The sequence below is a fragment of the Carlito syrichta genome, unplaced genomic scaffold (genome assembly GCF_000164805.1).
Source record: "Carlito syrichta isolate Samal-C Ts95f unplaced genomic scaffold, Tarsius_syrichta-2.0.1 Scaffold53096, whole genome shotgun sequence".
Taxonomy (NCBI): Eukaryota; Metazoa; Chordata; class Mammalia; order Primates; family Tarsiidae; genus Carlito; species Carlito syrichta.
In genome coordinates, this window is record NW_006997192.1 from 19,077 (window position 1) to 36,256 (window position 17,180).

The 17,180-nt window shown below is 43.9% G+C and overlaps 1 protein-coding gene across 1 annotated transcript in view; it reads left to right on the forward strand.

Annotated features, from left to right (window-relative positions):
- The first annotated feature begins 747 nt into the window (after positions 1-747).
- Positions 748-17,180, forward strand: part of DCT (dopachrome tautomerase) — a 50,449-nt gene continuing 34,016 nt past the window's right edge. Inside the window, exons 1-2 of the mRNA XM_008049344.1 lie at positions 748-1,061; positions 14,177-14,476. Of these exons, the coding sequence (XP_008047535.1) occupies positions 767-1,061; positions 14,177-14,476 (595 nt within the window). The 5' untranslated portion in view covers positions 748-766. The remainder of the gene's footprint in view (positions 1,062-14,176; positions 14,477-17,180) is intronic.

Sequence of the window (17,180 nt, forward strand, 5' to 3'; positions counted from 1 at the left end):
ACTGTGTGTATTGACCCCCGGGATGCCTTAAGTCACAAGTTTGGCCGGAACACATGAGCCCAGATAAAGAAGACGGTTTTGCCCCCCTGAAACAAAGCCAGCAATTTCATCCCCTTTTGTGCGCACCCTGGGTCATGTGGTCATGATGAGGATTTCCCTCATACTAATCCCCCTAATGAAGGCTTCTCCCAACCTTTGCACAAACCTCACAAGGCCCCGTGGCTTGGCAAGCCAGACAGAATAAAGGCAGCGCGGTGTTTGGCTTTTGAACTGAGTTCAAGGCAATCAAAGTCGAGTGCTAAGGAGGAATGCAGGGGGCTTAGACATACCAGCTTAATAAGTAGTATGACAGGCTGCTTTGGAAATTAACTCAATTAGACGGAGCCTGATTTAACGGGGGAAGGATGGTGAGGCGTGCTATCCTCATTAAATGTGCTTGTTAGAGGCACTGCTAATGAAATTAAATCTGTGTTAGTTGTTTGAGTCACAAATAATAGTGTGTGCATGGGCACTTAACACACACGCACACATGTGGGTTCTGTGATTTTGGGGGGGTTTCTTTAAGAGAAGAGGAATAAAACACAAAAAGTATATACCAAAAAAAAGACAGAGTGACTGCTTACGAACTCGACAGTGGAAGATAAGGAAGGGCAGAGAGATAAGGAGTGGAGAGAGAAAGAGAGAGAGACAGAGACAGAGAGAGAGAGAGAGAGAGAGAGAGAGACAGAGAGAGAGAGAGAGAGAACACTATCTCACTTTTAAAGCCATGAGCCGCCTTTGCTGGGGGCTTCTCTTCAGCTGCCTGGGCTGTGGAATCCTGCCTGGAGCCTGGGCTCAGTTTCCCCGGGTCTGCATGACGGTGGACAGCCTGGTGAACAAGGAGTGTTGTCCGCCACTGGGCAGGGAGCCGGGCAACATCTGTGGCTCTCAGGAGGGCCGGGGGCAGTGCACAGAGGTGCAAACTGACACCAGGTCCTGGAGTGGGCCTTACGTCCTGCGAAACCAGGATGACCGCGAGCGCTGGCCGAGAAAATTCTTCAACCGGACCTGCAGGTGCACAGGTGAGACCCATGCTCAGAGCTTGGTGGGGAGGGCCCCCGTCGGGACAGAAGCCCCTTCTAGGGAAGAGATGAGACCACTGGAGGAGACCATGAGATGAAGTTTTGAGAGGCACACCATTATGGTTTGAGTGGGATGTATATTTGATAAGGTCGGTGTTTTGGTTATATTCTTTTTTTTTTTTTTTTGAGTAGAAGTCTCTGTCACCCAGGCTGGAGTACAGTGGCATGCTCATGGCCACCACAGCCTCGACCTGCTGGGTTCAGGTGACCCTTCCACCTCAGCCTTCCAAGTAGCTAACCACAGGTTCACACCACCACACCCTGCTAATTTTTTGATTTATTGTAGCGATGAGGTCTTGCCAAGTTGCCCAGGCTGGTCTCGAACCTCTGGACTCAGACAATCCTCTCGCCTCTGCCTCCCAAAGTGTTGGGATTACAGGCATGAACCACCACACCCAGATGGTTATATTCTTAATTCTCTAGTGCATCTAGTTGTGAAAACCAGATACACATCGCATGGGCCAAGCCAGGTTACATGAATGCATGCCAACAGATGATGGGCTTGTTTGTTGGAAGGGGAAGTTAAGAGCTTTGAAACTCACAGCAAGTCCTTTCAAGATGGATTTGGTGCCCTCTCCTGAAATGGGTTTTCACTTGTCGAAGAGGGAAGGGTGAGGCTTGGCATTTAGAAGGTAGGAATCCAAGGCAGGTGTTCCGCGATGCTGGTCTCAGTGTTTTTAACGAGTGGGACAGAGCTCAGATAAGTGTGAAAGCTCTGACTGGGTTGTAACTTTGTCAACATCAGAGAGACGTGGCAAGACAGCTTTCTTAGGGAGTTGGGAAGGCAGTTTTCTTAGATGACATCAGCTTTCTTTCATTCTTGTCTGGATTTGAACTGGGCATTACAAAGTGTGCCCGGAGTTTCTCCTTTAGATCTGGCCTATTACATTACCTGCTTCTTTGATGTCTCTGTGCATTTCTCATTCCTCTGGCTCTTCTGGGCCTTCTCAAATCCTCTTCAGTCTTGCCTCCCTCCAGTATTCTGCAGCCACGCACAGCGGGGATAAAAACTCAAAGGCTGGCTGGGCATTTGAAATAAAAAAAATAAGCAGCAATGCCCTTGGATGCTGCTCTACGGTGGCTGGCTGCATACGATTCTCTCCTTTTTAAGAATATTTTATACTTCTGTTCTTGTGTGATGTTGGAACACAGGTGTGGGGAGGTAATATACAGGGAATATACAAAGGCCTGCAATGTTGATGTAAAAATGACAGGATTTTGATCTTTTTTTTACAGTAAAACTTTTCAACTACAAACCTCAAATACGTGAGAGATGTTCCAAAGGTTTTTTTTTAAGCAATAAAATTTCTGGCTTTGTAATCATTTTGTCATCATATTTTTAATTCTGTGATTCAAAAGAATTCTTAGGTCCTAGTTTTGTCCTGGATATTACGTTTTAACAAAAATTTTAATAATATAGTTAATACATATTCCATTTTTCTAAACTATTTAGGCATTTGCTTCTACAGACATTGTCTCATAAATTCTCATGTTTTTTCAGTCTAATGAGAAGTAGCAGGTTGCATGTTATCTGTGGGATTGAAAAACCACATGAACACAGTCACTTCTCTGTCCACCACCTCCAACTACTCTTGAATAATTATTTCTATGTCAATCAACGAGAAAGTGCCACAACTTTCAAAAGTTGGAAATCTCCATTTTATAGAATGCTGGGGGCAGATTTTAGGAAATTGATATAATTGTTGATTCTTCTTTTCACCACTTCCTTTATATTTTTGAACTGGCTGGCAAGTTTTTTTTTTTTTTTCTTTCTTGGTTTGGTTTGGTTTTGAAAGGCAAGAATGGAAAGAATAGAGAAAGACAGAATAGAAGGGATCATTGCTATTTCCCTTTGATGAGGAAATGTTTATAAATTTTCTTCCAGAAGTGACCAGGAACTTAGGGTCACAGGGACATACTTGCAAAATGGAAAAAAAAGTATCTTCTTCTCTAAAAAGGCATTCGGCCAGAAATACAGCTTGTCCTGTAAGTCTAGGCTGTAAGGAAATCACATGTCCATAGGCCAGTCCCAAGAAGCAAGGCTTCCTCAAAGTACAGTTTTCATCTCCAGCCAATGTCAAGGCCATGACCGCCTCTGCGGCCCCACCCTCTGGCTGGACTCACTTCCTCCCCATATCTGCTCTATCTAGACTTACTCAGAACCATAATTCTTTTTATACTGACATTTCTTCTTTTTTTAAATTAGAAACAAGGTCTTGGTATATTTCCCAGACTGATCTCGAAAGCCTGGGCTCAAACAATCCTCCTGCCTTGGCCTCCTAAAGTGCTGGGGTTACAGGCATAAGCCACTATGCCTGGCCTCAATTTTTTTTAAAAAAGAGGTAACAAGGTTTACTGTATCTATATAAATTAAAATTGCTAGACTTTTAATTTTTTTCTAGCTTTATTGAGGTATAATTGATATATAAAACACTGCACATAATTAACATATGCAATATGGTGAGTTTGGACACATGTATACACTTGTGTTACCGTCACTGCAACCAAGGGTGTAAACATACTCATCACCTCCAAAAGCTTCCTGTGTCTGTTTGCTTTCTTGTGTTTGTTTTTGTGGTAAGAACACTTAACACGAGATCTACCTTCTTAACACCTTAAGAAGTGCCCAGTACCTTGATGTTAACTACAGAACTACATTGTACAGCTGATCTGTGGAACTTACTCATCTTGCATCACTGCAACTTTATACCCATTGAACAACAACTCCCCAGATCCCCTCTCCAGCCACGTGGTGACCACCATCCTGTTGTTTGCTTCTTTTTTTTTTGAGTTGGAGTCTCACTCTGTCGCCCAGACTAGAGTGCAGTGGCCGCTCCCGGCCACCGCAGCCTCGACCTGCTGGGCTCCAGCAATCCTTCCGCCTCAGCCTTCCAAGTAGCTGGAACTATAGGCGTGCTGCCACACCCGGCTAATTTTTGATTTATTGTAGAGATGAGGTCTCGCCAAGTTGCCCAGGCGGGTCTCGAATCCGCAGGCTCAGGCAATCCACTCACCTCGGCCTCCCAAAGGTGCGGGATTACAGGCTGAGCCACCAAGCCTGGCAGTTTGCTTCTTTATGTTTGTCTATTTTCTTTGCTTTTCTTTTTGAGTTGGAGTCTCACTCAGTCACCCAGACTGGAGTGCAGTGGCCGCTGCTCCCGGCCACCGCAGCCTCGACCTGCTGGGCTCCGCGATCCTTCTGCCTCAGCCTTCCAAGTAGCCGGAACTACAGGTGTGCGCTACCACGCCCGGCTAATTTTTATTTTATTGTAGAGATGAGGTCTCGCCTGCCCAGGCGGGTCTCGAACCCGCGGGCTCAGGCAATCCATTCACCTCAGCCTCCTAAAAGCACGGGATTACAGGCTGAGCCACCGAGCCCAGCTTGTTTGTGTATTTTCAGTCCCTTATTTAAGAGTAATCATGCAGTATTTGTCTTTCTAAAACTGACTTATTTACCTTAGCACAAATGTCTTCCAGGTCCACTGATGTTGTCATGAATGGTAGAATTTTCTTCTTTTTTAAGACTATATAAGCCAGGCACAGTGGCTCATACTTGTGATCCCAGTACTTTGGAAGGTGGAGGTGAGAGGATCGCCTGAGTCCAGAAGTTCGAGACCAGCCTGGGCACCTTGGTGAGACCTTGTCTCTATAATAAATCAAATAATTAGTTGGGCGTGGTGGTGTGTGCCTGTGGTTCCTTGGAAGACTGGGTTGGAAGGATTGCCTGAGCCCAGCAGGTCGAGGCTGCGGTGGCTGTGAGCATGCCGCTGCACTCTAGCCTGGGCGACAGAGTGAGACTTTGACTCAAAAAAAAAAAAAGAAAAAGACTAAATAATATTTCATTGTATCATCATACCAACTTCAGATGGCTCCACTTACATTGGCTAGTGGTCTTTTCCTCTGAGTCTCAGAGTTTCAGACCAAGTCTTCCGGGACTGAACTGGAAAGTTAATTGACGTACACGATAACCACCATACTGTGATGTGCCATGTATTCCAAAGCAGAACCCATGTTCTTTTATTTATTCTCTCCTGAGAGTGAGTCGCTTGCATTACTACGGCAGCCGTTCCATGCTTTGGGAGACAGTCTTTAGAACCTAAGCCTTATCCTGAGCCTTCTAAAGGCCTTCCGGTGGTAGCCTCTCGATTCTTTTGCAAATGGAGTCTCTGGGACACTCCTGGGATCATTCACAATTTCTTAAGGAAGAGAAATAGATTAGTTCCTGGCAACCAGACTATTGGTGACCCTGCATTTTGTTAATTCATTGGAAAACAAACACCTCATTGTTCTCACAATCATGAAGCTGGTAAAAGGATTTTCGCCCAATAAATAGAAACAAATACAAACTCTGGAAGTTTTTTTTTAAAGCCCTAAATTCTATGTTCAAATTCTCTATAGAGAGCTTCTCTAGTCTCTGTAGGGCTAAATTGAAAGACAATAGTTACTGAACTTAATTGTCAGGAAGAGCTGAATTTCAGGAGACTGACATTAGCCATTCACCTTCTAAGACTTAACTGCCAGTTGGCATTTATGAGACTTTATCATTTGCAGCTCAGTCTTTGGGCTTTTGAAAAACTTGTGCACCAAATAGTTTTGGAACAGTTGGCTGTGAACTTCTTGTTTGTACAAGTGACTAAGTGCCTCCATTTTCCAACCTCTGAAATAGGGGTAATGATGAAATCACACTTGTAAAATCCTTTTGAGCTCTGCAGATGAAAGGACTAGGAAAGTATAAAGTATTGTTATTAAAATAATAGAATTTCTAATTAAAGGAATAGGCTGTTTGGAATTTCTTGTAAATTCACTAATCAGTGGTCCTTAGGCTTAGCCTAATGGCTTTCTGGGGTTGAGCTGATGCACTTACATGTAGGAACGTGTGATGTTTAAATGGTCTCACTCTCTCCATTTATATCCCAGTCCGAAGTAGGCACAGAACTTTGACTCTTCAAGTGTAATTTTTGTTCAAGGACACACTCAATGGCTGATAGATTGATATCATCCATGGTTCCTTTTATTCCCCCTCTCCCTCCATTTTCCAATAAGATAACACAATTCTTTCTAGAATGCCCTTCTTTTGTATTTCTTCTCTTTTCTATTTTGTTGGGAGATTATGAGGGAAAAAGTTAACTCATGTTAAATTAATGTAAAATGCTACTTGAAAATTTAAATTAAGAAAATAAACATTTTGTGTGCTGGGCTTTTGCGTTGTTACACTTTTCAGTTGTCTTCAGCGTTTTAACAAAATCCTTAGATCAGATTTGTAAGCTCAGAAATGAGAAGTTCCTGACTACAGAGCTTTGGTATATTTTCTCTGACACATGTTGATAAAGGACTTTTTTAATTGATTCCATTTCTGGGTCATAGGCGAGCACAGATCCAGGCACATGCTTTCTTATTTGAATTTATACATTGCTTTTTGAGGGCAACTCGAGTTACACTGAAGTTTTCTGCTCACCATAGTTGGGAAATATCTCTGATCTTCTGAGTCACGATTAATCATTTTGACATTTATCCTCCCATGGAGCTTGGTTTATTCCTGTTTGCACTTTTCCCACAAAAAAAGTGAAACTTGTGTTGAGATCGCGACACAGTTAGACTTCATGCATGTCTTTCAGTTATGCTAGACTGAGGCACGGTGCCTTACTTATACAGATGCTTCCTGACTTACAATGGGGTTATGTTCTGAGAAACCCATTATAAGCTGAAAATTTCCTAAGTCAGAAATTCATTTAATACACTTAACCTAGGGACTATTTTAGCTTATAGCTCACCTACAAATATGCTCAGAGCATTTATTTTTTTAGCCTACAGGTGAGAAAAACCATCTCACACAAAGCCTACTTTATAATAAAGCGTTAAATATCTCATGTAATTTATTGAGTACTGTGGTGAAGGTAAAAACCAGATTGGTTGTATGGGTATTTGAAATATGGTTTCTGCTGAACACGTATCACTTTTGAGCCATTGTGCAGACAAAAAATTGTACGTTTAACCATCCTAAGTCCCTTTGTGCCTAATTCCTGTTTGTTTGTTTGTTTGTGTGAGTTGAGGTCTCACTCTGCTGCCCAGGGTGGAGTACAGGGGCAGGTCATGGTTCACTGCAGCCTCGACCTCCTAGACTCAAGCAATTCTCTCACCTCAGCTTCCCAAAGTGTTAGAATGATAGGTGTAAGCCACTGCACCCGGCCTTTCTGTCTTTTATTCAATTATTCATTGATCTGCTTATCACCCACTCAACATTGATTTAGCACCAGTTAGGTCCTTCAAGTACAGAGAAGGGAGAAAATTGACATTATTACTTTTATTTTTTTTTTTTTAAGTTGGAGTCTCAGTCTGTCTCCCAGGTTGGAGTGCAGTGGCACACTCGACCTGCTGGGCTCAGACAATCCTTCCGCCTTCCAGGCATGCGCTATCACATCAGGCTAATTTTTCTTGATTTATTGTAGAGATGAGGTCTCACCAAGTTGCCCAGGCTGGTCTAGAGCCCCTGAGCTCAGGCAATCCTCTAGCCTCAGCCTCCCAAAGTGCTGGAATTACAGGCGTGACCACCATGCCCGGCCCTGACATGACTCTTAGTATGTGCTCAGTATGATGATAAGTGAGACAGATATGAAAACAAATACTTGCTATACTATTTGATAAGTGTCCTCTAATAATACTAGTAATAATAACACTTAACACTGTGCTATGGGCTCCATATTAAAGTGTTTTTAATAAGATCTCTCTGATATGGAACTCTTATTCCAATATTACAGGTTAAGTTCAAAGTTATCAGGTATGACAACTTGTCTGAACAAACAAAAGGCTATTTGAGCATAAAGGAAGGCATGGGGTTGGGCATGGTGGCTCGTGCCTGTAATCCTAGCACTTTGAGAAGCCGAGATGGGTGAATTGTTTGAGCCCAGGAGTTTGCCACCAGCCTGGGCAACATAGTGAAACCTCGTCTCTACGAAAAAGTAAAAAAAAAAAGTTAGCCAGGCATGATGATCTATGCCTGTAAATCCAGCTACTAGGGAGGCTGAGGTGGAAGGATCACCTGAGCCAGGAGGTTGAGGCTATAGAGAGCTGTGATGGTGCCACTGCACTCCAGCCTGGGCGACAGAGACCCCTACTAAAAACAAACAAACAAACAAATAAAACAATAAAATAAAAGAAGGCAAGTTGAGTTGTGTTTTTGTAAAAAAAGTAGACTTTAGGCAGGGCACAGTGGCTCAAGCCTGTAATCCCAGAATTTGGGAGGCTGAGGTGAGGGGATTGCCTGAGCCCACGGGTTCAAGAACAGCCTGGGCAACCTGGCAAGACCTCATCTCTACAATAAAAATCAGAACTTAGCTGGTCAGGGTAGCATGCGCCTGTGGTTCTGGCTGCTTGGAAGGCTGAAGCAGAAGGATCGCCTGAGCCCAGCAGGTTGAGGCTGTGGTGGCCATGAGCATGGTACTGCACTCCAGCCAGGGCGATGAAGTGAGACTCCAACTCAAAAATAAATAAAAAATAAATAAAAATAAAAAAATAAATATAGATTTTAATTTTTAGAGTGATTTTAGGTCTGTGGTGCCACAGCAGATTTGAGTCAAAAATACGGAGACTTCCCATATGCCCTATGCCCCACACACTCACACCTCCAAGGCATGTTTAAGTGTTCAATACATTTTTTGTTGAAAAACAAATGAGGGAGACAATTAGTTACCAATAACTTTGTTTCGATCAGCCAAGAAGAATCATGGTAAAACATATTGTCTTAAAACTCAGGGCATAAGTGATGAATTATTAAATGTCAACAGTTGGACTCCAAAATTCTAAAAAATGTTTTAGGCCTTTAAATGTATTCGATTTATTGTTACAGCATTTGGTTGTATGATTTCTTAGCATTTAAAAATATTAGTAGGCTTTTTTTGTTTGTTTATTTTGTTTGTTTGTTTTCAAGTCAGGCTCTAACTCTGATGTCCAGATTGGAGTGAAGTGGCACAATCAAGGCTCACTGCAGCCTCGACCTCCTGGACTAAGGCTATCCTCCCATCTCAGCCTCCAGGGTTGTTGAGACCACAGATAAACACCACCAAACTCGGTTATTTTTAACATTTTTTGTAGAGCTGAGGTCTTACTGTGTTGCCTAGGCTGGTGTCAAACTTCTGGGCTCAAGCAATCCTTCTGCCTTGGTCTCCAGAAGTGCTGGAATTGCAGGCGTGAGCCAATGTGCCCAGCTGAGACTTTATGTTTTAGAACAAATTTAGGATAACAGCAAAATTGGGCAGAAAGTGTAGAGAGTTCTAGAGAGTTCCCATATATGTTCAGGACCACTCTACCATTATCCTCTATCAATACCACCTGCCAGAGGAGTACCTTTATTATACAATCAATGAATCTACACTGACATATTACTATCACCCAAATTTTTTAAAAATTTGAAGCAAGCAATTACTCTCCTATTATAGACAAGTGACTATGCATTTTCTTCCAATCAGCAGACTACAAATAAGAGCTGGAAGTTTGAGTGAATTTTAATTTTGGCAGTTACTATTCTTTAGACACAGTATTCTGTTCACTTGCTTCTCAAAAATGCTCTATTCCTATAAAAATTGCCAGAGTAGGTGATGCTTTAATTAAAGCTGTTCTGAAAATAGATATTCTAGGCCAGCAGGGTTGGCTCACGCCTGTAATCCCAGCACTTCGGGAGGGTGAGGCAGGAGAATTACTTGAGCCCAAGAGTTAAAGGCTGCAATGAGCTGTGATAGTGCCATTGCACTCCAGCCTGGGTGACAGAGTGAGACCCCGGCTAAAAAAGAGAGATATTATAGAACTTCAGTAAGATAGCCCCAGGGAAAATAGACTCCAAGCTCTGTGGACCCTGAAGTATCTTGCATAGCATGTTATAGTAGCTGCTCTATAAATATTTGTAAAATAATTTGTATTTAATAGTTTCACAATTAGCAATCAGCACACATTTTGATGTTTAACTCAGATTATTCAAAATCATGATTTTTAGTCTTGGGAATAGAATTTTTCTTTTTACTTATGTTTTCATACAATTGAGTTAAGTAAGGATAGGTAGAATATTTTATATATTACAAAGAACATAGAGCCCAAATAACCAATTAAGAATTTTTAAAAATTCTCCTGACTTACTCTATTCTGAAGGAAATGTTCTTTAATCACCAAAAACATGGGGTTAATAGAACAAGGAGGTTGTATATTTTCTTTTATTTTTTTTCCTGAGTTGAGGCCTCTCACCCTGTCGTCCAGGCTGGAGTGCAGTGGCACAATCAGGACTCATTGGAGCCTCGGCCTCCTAGGCTCAGGCAATCCTTCTACCTCAGCCTCCAAGTAACTGGGACTACAGGCAGAAGCCACTGTGCTTGGGTGTACGTTTTCTCTTGTTCATCATCTTGTTTTCATGCTATTGGAAAATTTTCTTTTCCTTCAGAGATCCCAATAACACTTTCTCTCCTTTGATCACAGCACTTCTGCTTGCCTCTATTTGGGTACTTAGCAATTTACCAAGATAATTTACAGGGACTGCTTTTGTCTCTAACCCCCAAGGACAGGAAGAGAAAGTATATGTTTATTGCGTCACCTCCTACATGCTTGACACTTCCTTGATTCACACAACAAACAATCCTGTTGTTCAAGGCCCAGAACAGGCCTGGGTAGTGAGTTCACTGCCACCTGGGCTGAAACAAGAGTAGAGATGTTTGCAGCCAGGGTGATAAATTCAATGAAAGGAGAATTACAGGGTATGTGGGAGCATCTAACCCTGTCGTGTGCAATCAGGGATGACCTCGTAGGGCAGCCATAATAAAGCTTGAAGGAGAAGCTGGTTGCCAGGCGGAGAGAAAAGTGTTCCAGGCAGCAGGGACGGCAAATTAACAAGAGTGGGGGGAGGAGGGGAAAGAGGAAAGTGAGTGAGCTGGTCACCCTCATTAAATGTTTTACATTTTTATTGCATTGTATTTTAATCAGGGTCTCACTCTATCACCCAGGCTGGAGTGCAATGGCACGATCAAGGCTCACTGCAGCTTTGGTCTCCTGGACTCCGGCAATCCTTCTGCCTCAGCCTCCTGAGTAGCCGGGACTACAGGTGCTTACCACCACGCCCTGCTAATTTTTTTTACTTTTTTAGAGGTGAGGTCTCACTGTGTTGTCTAGGCTGGTCTCGAACTCCTGGCCTCAAGCAATTCTCGCACCTCAGCTGCCCAGTGTGCTGGGATTATAGGGGTGAGATACCTTTCCCAGCCTCTTTTTAAAAAAAATTTTAGTCGGGGTCTCACTCTGTTGCCCAAGCTGGAATGCAGTGGCATGATCACGACAATCACACCTCACGGTGGCCATGACCTTCTGAGCTCAGGTGATCCTCCCACCTCAGCATCCCAAGTAGCCAGGCACAGGTGCATGCCACCATGCCTGGTTAATTTTAAAATTCTTTTTGGAGAGACAAGGATTTACTGTGTTGCCTGGGGTGGTCTTGAATTCCTGACCTCAAGCACTCCCGCCTCAGCCTCCCAATGTGCTGGGATTACAGGCAAGAGCCACCATGCCAGGCCTAGAAACCCTTCAAAGGAGATTATTACCTCCTTTTTGTTCAATCTTTTACTCCGATAATATTTAAGCTTGTACTCTTTTTTTTTTTTTTGAGTTGAATTCTCACTCTGTTGCCCAGACTGGAGTGCAGTGGCCGCTCTCGGCCACTGCAACCTCGACCTGCTGGGCTCTGGCGATCCTTCCGCCTCAGCCTTCCGAGTAGCCGGAATTACAGGCGCACGCTACCATGCCCGGCTGATTTTTTGATTTACTATAGAGATGAGGTCTCGCTGCCCAGGCGGGTCTCGAACCCGCGGGCTTAGGCAATCCACTCACCTCAGCCTCCCAAAGGCACGGGATTACAGGCTGAGCCACCGAGCCCAGCTTAAGCTTGTACTCTTTAAAGCATCACCACCTAAGGAAGGAGGGACTGGTGATACCCAAAGCAATAGTCTGAAAGGCTAAGAATGAGAAGGTCCAGGACCAGCTTAAAATAATGTAAACTGTATTTTAATTTTTAAGTTAATTAATTAATTTAGAATCCGAGTCTCACTCTGTCGCCCTGGAGTGCAGTGACACCATCATGGCTACCACAGCCTCGATCTGCTGGGCTCAGGTGATCCTTCCATTTCAGCCTTCCACGTAGCTGGAACCACAGGCATGCACCACCAAACCCAGCTAATTTAAAAAATTTATTATGGAGATGAGGTCTCGCCAAGCTGCCCAGGCTGGTCTCAAACTCCTGGGCTCAGGCAATCTTTTTCTTCTCCACCTCCCAAAGTGCTGGAATTACAAGTGTGAACCACTGAGTCCAGCAAAAATAATGTAAACTTTAGATGCTAATCTGGGAGCTGCCAAGAGCTGGACCTTATTAGTCCTGTACTCATTCCCTGGGCTCTGATAAAGCCAGATGTTGGTACAGTCGACAGGAAACCCTGCAGTGATCTGTGCTTTCTGACAGAGTGGCATCTAATTCACCTTAACGACCTGCCAGCCCCATCGATTTTGCCTTAGCACTGTCTCCTCTGTGAAATACACCAGCTTTTTAAATGGGAGGTTGCACCTAAATTCCTGGAAATCAGCTTATTTATGTACTTATTTTGGTTCTTTCTTTACTTGGTGTATCTTCTCTTCCCTCTCTAAATCAAAAACTGTTCTATGTCAACCCTGTTGTGGGTGCCACAAAAAACAGCAGGGCTCAGCAGCACGGATGCCCAGAGACCTCCTAGTCCCAGGTCAGGGATGGAGTGGACATAGGAAGGGATACCCCTGCCATCGTGAGAGGAAGGAGAACATGTATGTGAATCTGCCAGGACCGCTATTGCAAAAAAGCAAAACCTGGGTGGACTCAACAACTGGAATCTATCCTCTCAAAGTTCTAGAGCCTGGAAGCTGGAGATCAGGTGTGGATAGCGGTGTCCCTTGAGGTCTCCCCACAGCCTGCAGATGGCCATCTTTTATCTGTCTTCCCATGGTCTTCCCTCCACAACCGGGTCCAAATTTTCTCTTCTCTTTTTTTTTTTTTTTTTCTACTTTGAGTCAGAGTGTCACTCTGTTGCCCAGGCTGGAGTACAGTGGCATGCTCGGGGCCACCACAGCCTCGACCTGCTGGGCTCAGGCGATCCTTCCACCTCAGCCTTCCAAGTAGCTGGAACCACAGGTGTGCGCCACCACGCCTGGATAATTTTTTTGATATATTGTAGAGATGAGGTCTCTTCAAGTTGCCCAGGTTGTTCTTGAACACCTGGACTCAGGCAATCCTCTCACCTCTACCCCGCAAAGTGTTGGGATTACAAGTGTGAACCACCACGCCTGCCCATTTTCCTCTTCTTTTAAGGACACCAGTCCTACTGGATTAGAACCCACCCTAATGGCTTCATTGACACTTAATTACACTTTTAAAGAAGCTATCTCCGAATACAGTTACAAACTAAAGTACTGGGATTGGGACTTTGGGGGGGTGGAGCACAGTTTAGCTCATGACAGCATATGGTACATTTCACATTCTGCATCTTTGCTGGGAATATATCTTTTCTTTTCTTTTTCTGAGTTAGTCTCACTCTTTCGCCCAGGCTGGAGTGCACTGGTACGCTCAAGGTCACTGCAGCCTCAGCCTACTGGGTTCAGGTGATCTTTCCACCTCAGCCTTCCAAGTAGCTGGAACCACAGGCATGTGCCAAAACGCTCGGCTAATTTTTAAATTTATTGTAGAAATGAGGTCTTGCCATGTTGCCCAGGCTGGTCTCGAACCCCTGAGCTCAGGCAATCCTCTTGCCTCCGCCTCCCAAAGTGCTGGGATTACAGGCTTGAGCCACCGCACTTGGCTTGCTGGGAATATTTCTAGGAACCTCTCCAGGGCTTAGTCCACTTGGAGAGATAAACATTTGAGTGGAGACCCAGGGAAGGAAATGGACTTTCCCTGCCTTCTTGGAAGGACCTTCATTTCTTGTCCATTCCAACAACAGCACACACATTCAGAAATTTCTTCCAAGCTGCATAAACCCAATCCCTCTCCCATCTCTCTCCGTTTTCTAAACTAGGAAACTTCGCGGGCTATCACTGTGGAGACTGCAAGTTTGGCTGGACCGGGCCCAGCTGTGATCGGAAGAAACCACCTGTCACACGGCAGAATATCCATTCCTTGACTTCTCAGGAGAGGGAGCAGTTCCTGGCGGCCTTGGACGTGGCAAAGAAGAGCGTCCACCCCGACTACGTGATCACCACGCAACACTGGCTGGGCCTGCTCGGGCCCAATCGGACCCAGCCTCAGATCGCCAACTGCAGCATTTATGATTTCTTTGTGTGGCTCCATTACTATTCTGTTAGAGACACATTATTAGGTGAGTTGTTCCCCCCTTGGCCGAAGAAGGTGTATTATTACAGGGTTGTGACTGGGTGGCAAGGCAGTGGGAAATACTTCTGTGCAAGTTCATTATCAAGAGAGCAACTTCTAGGCAGGGCTAGGTGGATGACAGTCATAGCATGAGCACATCCTGCCTGAAGTTAGCAAGGGGCAGTTTCTTCCTGTATACTGGCTGCAGACACTTGGAATGCTCTTTCCTCTACTTTATGTTCCTGGTTCAAGGTCTAAACTGCTCTCTATGAAACTACTAGTCATCCAAGGCATGAGTTGGTGAGGTGGAGGCGAATTCCTTTTGATTCCAGAAGAAAATATTTGTAATTCTGACCACGGAGGGCCCTCTCTGACCTTTCCGTCGAATTAGAGAAATTAACTGAACATGTGCCAAAGTGCACGCAGTGGTCTCTTTGAAGAATTAAGAGTGTTCATGCTGAAAGTGTATCCCTTGTTAAACTCACATGATGGATAAGCTTTAGATCGACTGACTTACTTTTTAGAATTAATTAATTAATGAATTAATTGAGTCAGGGCCTCACCCTGTCATCCAGGCTGGAATGGACTGGCACGATCATGGCTCACCACAGCCTTGACCTCCGGGACTCAAGAAATCCTCCAGCCTCAGCCACCCGCATACTTGGGACTACAGGCGTGCACCTCCATGCCCGGCTAGTACTTTGTAGAGACAAGGTCTTGCTCCATTGCCCAGGCTGGTCTCTAACTCCTGGGCTCAAGCAGTCCTCTCGCCTCTGTCTTCCAAAGTGCAGGGAATGCAGATGTGAGTCACCTCGCTGGCCTAGATAGACTTTAGTCTGTATCATATAATAGATAGACTGGCAGATAATTGTTAAGGACTCCTGCTAGAAATTCTTAGGTTTTTTGGAGTCTTATGGTTAAGGAAAAGTATAAGCATAGCCGCAACAATGAAGCGTTTCTCATGCTTAGTGTTGTGAACCACAGTTATGTTGGGTGCTTGAGAAAATGGTGCCCTGTTCTTCCAGGAGCCTATAAAGGGCTTGAAATGAGGGGTTATCTGTTATAAGCTTTGTTGGTCTAATGAATTCAGTTTCGTTCAGTCAGATGAAAGCTGTAGACACCAGTGTACTCCAGGAGAGCTTGAATCCATTTTGGATTGTTCTTGTGGCCATCCTAAATGCATGGCTATCCCTGCAACTGTCCCCGCTTTTGGGGTCTCTCACTGAGGTCAGGATGAATGAAGCTTACTTTGAATAATGAGATTCTCATTTGGAATGACTCGCCCTTGTGTTTGTCACTTGTTCCCTGCTGCCCCCTCATCATGGTGTTCTGAGAACTTGAAGCCTTGTTCTGGATTAAACATTTAAAGAAGGGCTGTGTAGCCAACATCGGCGACAGCAGTTCTTTTCTCAGTGAGAGTCTTTTAAACTTGCCTCACAAGTTCGCATCTATCTTTCTTTGTCGATAGAGAGGGAAGCTCTTCTGGCTATAAACCTTTATAGTTTTCTGTCATCCCTCTAAGGAATTTTTGCTTTATGAGAGGGTAGTCTCTCAAGAGGAAAAGAAAACGATCGTTTCTGATCCTATCCAGGAATGAAATTTATATTCATGTCTGTTCGGCTCTCTGAAATTATTATAGGTACTTTGAAAAAGAACTAAAGTTAGCTAAAGTTTCTACATAACCATCAAAAGCTGTTATGAAAGAGGGAGAAGGATGGGACAGGCGGCAAGGAGGTCATTAAATTGTCCAAAGCATTTCGCTGAAATTGGCAGTTCCAGTGGCCAGCCTAAATGGTGTGAATGTGTTTTTCTCTCTTCTGGTCTCAGCGACCGTGCTTGTCAGCTGCTAGTTATAACTGATGGATGGGCGAGGCAAAATCCGTGGAACTTCTTTTTGGTGATATAAATGCTGCATTAGGAATAAGTGCAGTGGAAGTCGCTATATTATTCATTAATCTCTGCCTTTTACATGTATACGTTTGTAAAGAATAGGTTAGAAAATGTGTTTAAAAACATATTGCATTTATGTCTTGATGGTCTATTCTTTTGGATAGTTTGTTTCATCCCAATGAATTGTTGCTAAAAAAAATTAAATGTGTATCAGGACTTCTTTTTTTTTGAGTTGGAGTGTCACACTTTGTCACCAAGGCTGGAGGGCAGTGGCACGCTCACGGCCACCGCAGCTGTGACCTGCTGGGCTCAGGCGATCGTTCTACCTCAGCCTTCCAAGTAGCTGGAATTACAGGCACATGCTACTACGCCCAGCTAATTTTTTTTATTTGTTGTAGTGATGAGGTCTTGCCAAGTTGTCCAGGCTGGTCTTGAACCCATGGACTCAGGCATTCCTATCACCTTGGCCACCCAAAGTGCTGAGATTATATGTGTGAGCCACCATGCCTGATTGAATCAGGAGCTCTTAATGCTGAAAGTGACCTGAATTTCCTGGATTTCTCCTGGAAATCAAACTTTTGAAAGATAAAGGATAATTTATCCTAAAATGCTAGTTGCTTCTGAATTATCTGTCATTGTTACTGTTATCATTGCTTTTGGAGAGACAAATAACAATAATTTTTTTTCTTCATAAAACATTATGGACTTATTGGCTTTGTAGATACATCCAAGATAAGTCTAACATTTTTTTTTTTTTGAGTTGGAGTCTCACTCTGTCTCCCAGACTGGAGTGCAGTGGCCGCTCCCAGCCACCCTGCTGG